This window comes from Anguilla anguilla, chromosome 8 (genome assembly GCF_013347855.1).
Source record: "Anguilla anguilla isolate fAngAng1 chromosome 8, fAngAng1.pri, whole genome shotgun sequence".
NCBI classification, from domain to species: Eukaryota; Metazoa; Chordata; class Actinopteri; order Anguilliformes; family Anguillidae; genus Anguilla; species Anguilla anguilla.
The window spans coordinates 35,099,230-35,107,905 of NC_049208.1; the positions used below are offsets into that span (position 1 = coordinate 35,099,230).

General features: G+C 54.4%; 1 protein-coding gene across 1 annotated transcript in view; it reads right to left on the reverse strand.

Annotated features, from left to right (window-relative positions):
• The window catches only part of arid1ab (AT rich interactive domain 1Ab (SWI-like)), a 55,427-nt gene that overhangs the window by 26,991 nt on the left and 19,760 nt on the right, over positions 1-8,676 (reverse strand). Inside the window, exons 2-3 of the mRNA XM_035429011.1 lie at positions 3,453-3,677; positions 1,446-2,120 (exon numbers count right to left, since the gene is read on the reverse strand). Coding sequence (XP_035284902.1) covers positions 1,446-2,120; positions 3,453-3,677 — 900 coding nt within the window. The remainder of the gene's footprint in view (positions 1-1,445; positions 2,121-3,452; positions 3,678-8,676) is intronic.

An 8,676-nucleotide genomic window follows, 5' to 3' on the forward strand; every position in this document is an offset into this window, starting at 1 on the left:
AACATTAGAAAAAAAAAAAGCCCTTCGCCGTGTCCTGGGCGGGGTCGGGGGTCAAAGACAGCTCTGGAGGAGAGCGCCCGGGAGCTGCTAGCGTCCCCCGCGCCGCGCGGCGGCGGCGCGCCGTGATTCACTGAGCCCATTATAAACCGTTCTGGGAAATCGCCCAGCGAGACAAATAATTACAGATGACACAGTTTGGCAGTCCTGCGGCAGGAGCTGGAGCCGGAGCTGGAGCTGGAGCTGGAGCTGGAGCTGGAGCTGGAGCCGGAGCTGGAGCTGGAGCCGGAGCTGGAGCTGGAGCTGGAGCCGGAGCCGGAGCTGGAGCTGGAGCAGGAGCTGGAGCTGCAGCGGGAGCAGGAGCTGGAGGCGAGCTCTGGGGCTCCTAGTTCACACCGCCTCCCAGAGGAGCAGCACAGGGAGGACTGCAGGGAGAGGTGAAGGGAGGCCTCTATAGACGAGGGGGGGGCGGTACCAAAAGGAGGGGGAACTGAAGGCTCAACTGAAGGACAGTGCCGTTAACACCAGCGTCCAGGCACAAAAAAAATCTGGCTGCCTTAATCGTCCCCTAAATTTGATTGGCTGCACAATTGCGTGAACTGCCCGCCCATTTCGACTCCGTAGTTGAGAGTCGAGTTTTCCGTTGACTTGCGCGGTTACTTTTTGAATTTTTAAAAAAATGAAATGAACTGAAGTTTGTCTCACATGACCTGCACTGGATTACGGGAGGCAGACGGACCTCCAAGTGCGCCCCGAAACGCAGCGGGGGTCCCCTTCCGACCGTCACCGCGTGACACGGCAACGCGCGTGCCGCTGCGGCCTTCCCCCAGCGCTCCAACCGTAAAACACCGTGGCTCCCAGGCTGCTGATTCATTACGGATACCGTCCGCTTCCACACCGTCCAGAACATTCACGTCGCGGCCTTGAAGCCACAAATGCTTGCAGTCGCCCGAGGAACGCGATGCCGAGCAGGCCAGCTGGAAATCGGGCGCAGAGACCACAGACGCAGGACCGTCTCAACACCTCCGCGAATTCCATTTAAATGCCGAAAATGGAAATTTCACAGCAGTCCACCGACACGTATGACATGAGGCAGTGAGAGACGTGACTTTTTCCAGCTAGCAGACAAGCTTCGCGCCAACCAGCAGCACACACAAAACCGATATGCCACAAATGTACTTTAAACAAATGTCACTTTAAATAAACTATGGTATTTTGGAAAAGGGAGAAATTCATTTGAGTAAATCTACCTTCTGTAGTCTCTCTGAAATTCCTGTTACTAGCAACTTGAGAAAGCAAATGTTTACTTTTTAAAGAACTGACTCATATTAATTATTCTCATATGTGTAAATAGCTGTAGAGGGCTGTTTCTTGACCTTCTGGCGCTGCTATATTAAAAAAACTAATTTGATGCTGAAAAGGCGGTCTCAGCAGAGGGCGGGGCTTACCTGAGGAGGAGGGGGGAAGCGCTGGAACGGAGACTGCTGCTGCTGCTGCTGCTGCTGCTGCGGAGGCTGCGGAGGCTGCGCAGGCTGCGGCAGGGGCGGAGTCTGCGAATAGGGCGTGGGCTGGCTCTGCGGAGGCGGGGCGTGTCCCTGGGGCTGCTGGGACTGCGGAGGGGGCGCGGCCGTTTGGGGCGAGGCCTGCGGGGGCTGTTGCTGCTGCTGGGAGGCCGGGGGCTGCTGCTGCTGCTGCTGCTGCTGCACTTGCTGCTGCGCTTGCTGCTGTGCTTGCTGCTGCTGCTGCTGCTGCTGCTGGGGGGGGCCCTGAGCTGTGGGAGGGTAGCTGGGCTGCGTCTGGGGGCCCGGCTGGGCCTGAGAGCCCGGCTGCGGCTGCGGCTGCGGCTGCGGCTGCTGCTGCTGCTGCTGCTGGGGGGGCGGGACCTGCTGCTGCCCGTACGGCGGCTGGGACTGCGAGTAGGGCGGCTGGCCCTGGGGGGGCCCCTGCGGGCCCTGCGACTGCGGGTAGGGGCCCCCGGGCTGGCCGTGCTGCGGGTAGGGCCCCTGGCCCCCGGGCTGGCTCTGGGCCTGCTGGGGGTAGGGGGAGGCCTGGGGGCCGGCGTGGGGGGGCTGGGCCTGCTGGCTGTAGTAGGACGCCTGGCTCTGCTGCCCGTAAGCGTTCATCTGCACGGGGACACACAGCAAGCGCGCGTTACCGCACAACCTGGCAACCGCACGTTACCGCACAACCTGGCAACCCCCGCCGGGCGCATGCGTCCTCCCCTTTCAGGAGGATCCAATATAAACCCCACCCACTTCAATAAGACCCAATCTAAACCACACCCACTTCAATAAGACCCAATCTAAACCACACCCACTTCAATAAGACCCAATCTAAACCACACCCACTTCAATAAGACCCAATCTAAACCACACCCACTTCAATAAGACCCAATCTAAACCCCACCCACTTCAATAAGACCCAATCTAAACCCCACCCACTTCAATAAGACCCAATCTAAACCACACCCACTTCAATAAGACCCAATCTAAAGCACAGCCACTTCAATAAGACCCAATCTAAACCACACCCACTTCAATAAGACCCAATCTAAACCCCACCCACTTCAATAAGACCCAATCTAAACCCCACCCACTTCAATAAGACCCAATCTAAACCCCACCCACTTCAATAAGACCCAATCTAAACCCCACCCACTTCAATAAGACCCAATCTAAACCCCACCCACTTCAATAAGACCCAATCTAAACCCCACCCACTTCAATAAGACCCAATCTAAACCCCACCCACTTCAATAAGACCCAATCTAAACCCCACCCACTTCAATAAGACCCAATCTAAACCCCACCCACTTCAATAAGACCCAATCTAAACCCCACCCACTTCAATAAGACCCAATCTAAACCCCACCCACTTCAATAAGACCCAATCTAAACCCCACCCACTTCAATAAGACCCAATCTAAACCCCACCCACTTCAATAAGACCCAATCTAAACCCCACCCACTTCAATAAGACCCAATCTAAACCCCACCCACTTCAATAAGACCCAATCTAAACCCCACCCACTTCAATAAGACCCAATCTAAACCACACCCACTATTACAAGCTACATACATCTACATCTGAATCACCACTCTCCTATGCAGCTGCATGTGTGTGGTGGAAATAGGCCTGAAGTCCATTTCTGAAGGTTCACTGAAGGTATACCTAACCGCCAACACCTATTCTATGCCGCAGCATCACCAAGGTCGATGAGTAGACAGTGGCTTAGCCGTGGGCTTCCAAACTGAAAGGAATGGTTTCTATGCGTTGTGTATTATACCCATTAGCACCAGAACTTCTGCAGGGCCCTGCCTACTGTAGCGCAAGCCCCGCCCATTACACGAGCCCCACAGAAACCCTGGCTACATTATGGTCTCACCTAAGCCCCACCCATTAAGCCGGACCAATGCGTGCGCTCCCAGGATCAGGGCGGGGGAGGGTTCACTCACCTGCTGACTGTAAGGAATGCCCCCCATGCCCGCCGCCGTGCGGCCCTGCATGCCCATTGGGTATCTCTGCGGGGTGGGCGGGCCGTAGCCCTGGCCTGGGTACGAGGCCCCTTGCTGGCCCCCTGGGGGAGGTCCCTGCTGCTGCTGCTGCTGCTGGGAGTACGGGTTAGCAGCTCCGTACGGAGGGACCCGCATCTTCCCCATCTGCTCCATGGGACTGGAGGGCTGCAGACAGAGAGAGAGAGAGAGAGAGACGGAGAGAGAGAGAGAGAGAGAGAGAGAGAGGGGGAGAGAGAGAGAGAGGGGGAGAGACGGAGAGAGAGAAAGAGAGAGAGAGAGACAGACAGACAGAGAGAGACAGAGAGAAAGAGAGAGAGAGATAGGGAGAGAGCAAGAGTGAGCGAGCGACAGAGTGACAGAGAGAGGAGAGGGAGTGGAAGAAACAGAGACAGGGGACTCGGTTAGACTCTGAGAACATTCGACACTGTTTACAGAAGAGCTTCTTTCAGCAGTCGCCCAACATCAGGTCTGAGGCTGCCGAGCCCCGTCAGCTGAAGGTAGCGCAGGAACAAGATGCATTCGGGGCCGGGCGCGAGGTGGGGTGAGGGGGGGGCCTGGGCGCGAACCCGGTCCCGTTGGACGGCTCCGGCGGTCCGAAGCGCAGGGGTTCCGGTCTGAGCCGCGTGGCGGGGGCGGGGCCGTGAGAGCGGAGGGGAAAAGCTCGCATAACAGAGGGCAGCCCCGCCGCCCGGGGCCTGGAGTGTAGCGTTACACGGGAGCGTCTGCCAATTCCACGTCAATTAGCGCGGCGGGAGGAACGCATCGCGTCCGCGGCCCGACGGAGCGCAGCGGGAGTGATGTCATACAGGAAGAGGAAGACCCGCAGCTGACCGGCTCGCGGTTTCCTCTGGGCGTCAGCTGTCAAATACCAGAGCCAAGGTTGTAAACTTTCACTGACTCCAGACACCGGGGGGGGGGGGGGAGAGGGGAGGGGAGGGGGGGCAGGTCGTCTGGGTCTTATCTGTCTGCCCGCTAAGCCCCCCCCTCCCCCCTCCCCCCGCCCACCGGCCACGCGACGGCCATTGTGCGCGCTGACAAGGAACACTAGGACAAAATTTACACACGTCTTCCACAGGAATTCCTCTAGCCATAAGTGTGCACGTGTGTGTGTGTGTGTGTGTGTGTGTATGCGCGTGTGTCCGCCTGCCAACTGGAAAACCGCTGAATGTCGACGATTCTGCTCCACCACCCCCCCCCCCCCCCCCCGTCCCCAACTTCAATCTCCACCCCCAAAATCATTCTAATTGCTTCCCACGGTTATTAACTTCATTTTTTTTTAACTTCGCCCAGCCTTAGTTAAAGAAGTCAACAACGCAGCTATTTATAACATCTCAAATGGAGGGCAGTCTGCCGAAAATGTAACACGTCCCAGCTGTGCTCCTGTTTGAACCGCGGCCAGGCCGTCCTCCCTCTCTCCCTCTCTCGCTCACCCTCTCTCTCTCTCCTTTAATACGGAGATCTTGGCGGGGAATGAATGGCACCAGCGTATGGGGGGATCCGCGCTGTGTGTGGTAATGATGTGGTAATGATGATCTAGGGGCAGCTCGGGAAACGGGGGGGGGGGGGGGACATTCCTCAACCCCCTGTCCCCCCTACGGGCAGGGTGGGAGGGAGGGAGGGTGTGCGTGCGCGTTTGTGTGTGTGTGTGTGTGTGTATGCGTGTACGCGCGCATTTGCGTGTATTCCAGTACAGACGGCACGCACAGCTCCTCCAGGTCAGGTCCTCATCAAACACACCGTGAGCATGTGACACGGTGCACTTTCCCATGATTCCACAGCGCTCTCCTGCACAGACTGCTAACCCTGTGAAGCCCACATGCTCATGCTATTGGGGGCCTCTCAGTGTGTGAATCCAGCACGTTTTACTATTAAACTGTCATGAACTAAACTCTCCCTAAATAGGCCCTACCCCACAGAGATCTAACCTCCCTCAGCTGGACATCACCTGAGGGTCCATTTCATTACCGTTCTCTACTGATTCAGTACATTTAGAATATTTAAGCTCAGATTTTATATTGCCTATTCTGCCTTTGGGTATTCACATCTACTGGCTTAAATATAAGAAACGATCTTGACAGATTACCAAAAATATAAAATAAATAAATTCATACTGCCAGTGCAAATGTAGTAACGCCAAAATGATGCGAAGGTGTGCAACTGTGCATGTCCAATGTGTGTGTGTGCATGTTCCCTCTACAGTTTATACGAGCCCAGAGCTTCTGCACCCAAGGAGGAAAATGTATGGCACCACACAGCTGCCCAAAATGGAGGCTGGCTGCCTGGGCCTACAGCACAGAGAGAGAACCGTGGCTGTGGGTTAGCACATCGTGCTAGCGCATTCTGCTAGCTCGGCGTGTTAGCACGCAGTGTTAGCACACCGTAGCGTATCTTCATTAAAAAAGCCATAATCAACAGCCACATGCTAATCTCCCTCAGGCTAAACATTCCTGCGTAATTCAGTGCGCAAAGGGAATTATTTTTCTGCTCAAATCATTTGTAATTTGTAAACATCCCAAATGAGTGCTGTGCACAAAATGTCCGATGTTAATGCATATATGTTATTTAGGAATTACAAATGAATACGTCTGACGGTCGTATTAATGCGAAATGATTCAATTCTATATTTTCTCATTATATTTATATACTCATAGTGTGTATGCTATGCACACGAGGTATGCAATGTCCTCCCAGTCAGAAAACGCTGGTGCACAGTTGGAATTTTTTACAATTTTAACACAAACGTTTAACTAATTGCCCACGCCTTAACACAAGCACGATGACGCCGAACTCAAAGCCGAGAAACGATGTGGGGAAAAACACAAAGCGATACAAACAACAAATCCCCAAATGCAGCAACAAAAAAAAAAACTGTGCTCGCAACAAAAAACGTAAATGCTACATTACTCACTGCTTATTGTTTAAAAAGGACAAAACCCCATCGGAACGCTGCAAAAATTACCAACCGAGGGGCAGATTAAACAAGATTCTCACCAGAGTAGAACAGAAAGTTCCAACTGCACTTTGATGGTACGCCACAGGATGCAACCTATGCAACCAACTCGAGGAGTTCGCGAGAACATCCATCATTAGGTGATTTTATAACGAACATGAGAATTTAAATTTTTTGCAAAAACTGGAATTATATTGAGCTTCTGTTTTTCCCAGTAAACCCCCCACCCACCTCCCTCCACCAGAATAGTCCACTTTGGCACCTCTAATAGAACCGCAAGAGGAAGAGAAAGTGTGGCAGAAGGGGAGGACTCGTTCCCCCTCCCCCTCTCTGCGTTCGTTTAAATGCGCGCTAGCGCGTCTGCTCTCCCCTGCCGCCGCTAACCCAGGCAGCCCCGGCGCTAAACTACCGCCGTGGAGCCGAGCAGGAGCCCGCGTGTGCGGAGGCCGCGCGTGCGGATGGCGCTGCGCTGTGCGGTGCGCGTGTGGGGGACTGAATGCTGACTCTCACGCTCGGCGTGGCAGGTGAGCCAGCAGTTCTCCGCGCCCTCAGGGCCACGCGTGCGGAGCGGGGCTTCCCCTCGCTAGCCACGCGCGCCGCCGCCGCGCTAACAGAGAGCTGGGACGGAGACGATGGCGGCGGCGGCGGGTTCCTGAGCCGGCTGAGGTGACCCCTGGCACCCCCCCAGGCCCGCTTGGCTGCTGTACGGAAACTTGGGACGCTGTCAGCCTTGGGCCAGGGAGTGGGGCGTGGCTCCACCCAGGGCTGGAGAATAGGCCCCGCCCTTCAAGGTGGGCCATCCTTAGCCCACCAAATCCTAACCCAGACACACACAACGCGGGGGTGGCAAAACAACAGAGGCGTTACCAAATAACACGCCCACTTCGCTCATCGGAGACAGTCAGAGCTCCTCCCCTGACTGGGTCTGAACGCTCCCGTGCAAAGGAAAGACCGAAACAGCTGCCCTGCACAGCCCACAGTCCAGCACTGCGCTCCCCCCAGCGGGACCTCGGGAGGCTGGCGAGGATCGCTCCAGCGCTCCCCCGTGGGGACCGACAGCGCGGCCTCCCACCACTGATAAGAACCACCAAAAAAAGGACCAAGTAATTTAGGGCTGTTGAAAGCAAATAGTCCACCATTAGCCCATCTGGGGTGACATCACACGAGCAGAGCTCGGTATTCACCGTGTGGAAAAGAACAAGCTTTATGTACGAGTAAATAAGACTGCAGATGGTCCGGACGGCTAATCACCCGGCGCACGGCAACTAATATTCCTTTAGAGCGACCTAAAACTGAATATTAACAGTCTTTCAAATGCTCTAAATATTCAAACATAAATATCCATTAGGAATTAAGCCAGAAGTAATTAACCTTAAGTAATGAAAAACGTGTTTAACAAGGAATGGGATATCGGCCAACCCGGCATTTGGATACACCAGCTACCAGGAAAGGATGAACCGCAATAGCAATCCGCTAACACACCTTACGTAGCCGACGTTAAACTGCCTTCGACGCCCAATGAAATCCTCGGCCCGCAGTCAGAGACCGAAGCGTCGGGGCGGTCAGGTCGAGGCCGACCGCGCGGCCTTCTGCTTTCCCCGTCCGCGGGAAAACCCCGGCTGCTGACGCAGCGTTAGCCGCCGCCGGCCTGGCGGCCTCTCGCAGCCTGGCTGACGCTGGACGCTCAGGCCCGAGGCCGGCGCCCGCCGCCGCGGCCGCTCATTTACGGTGGCTTAAACCCGAGAGCGCGCAGTTAGCAGACAACAATGTTTCTGTGTATTTTACTAATGGGAACAGCGCTAAAAAAGTATATTCAGTAAACATTCAGCCGTAAAACAGATTATGTAAGTTATCATGGTAGTAAAATAATGACATTTTTAACATGTAGCTGCCATAAAATTTCGCTCAGTTCAGTCATGGCACCTTTTGCTTAGCCTGCTAGATCTATACAATTCTCCTACCGTTATTCACCTAGTTATATTGGAAAATATAATAACTAGCTATCTATGTGCACCACTCAGTTTTGAGGAGCTGCTGGGTGGCTCATCCGGGTTAAGCACAGGCAAGCACCACAAGATCCAGTATACATTCATAACCACGTGTTAAAAATCGGTCCACGTTTATTTTTATTTTTTTTCTAGTTATATGCATTAGAAGCCACTGGATCAGTTTGTCTGCAAAAAAATTTTAAAAATCCACCATAAACACTAAAGC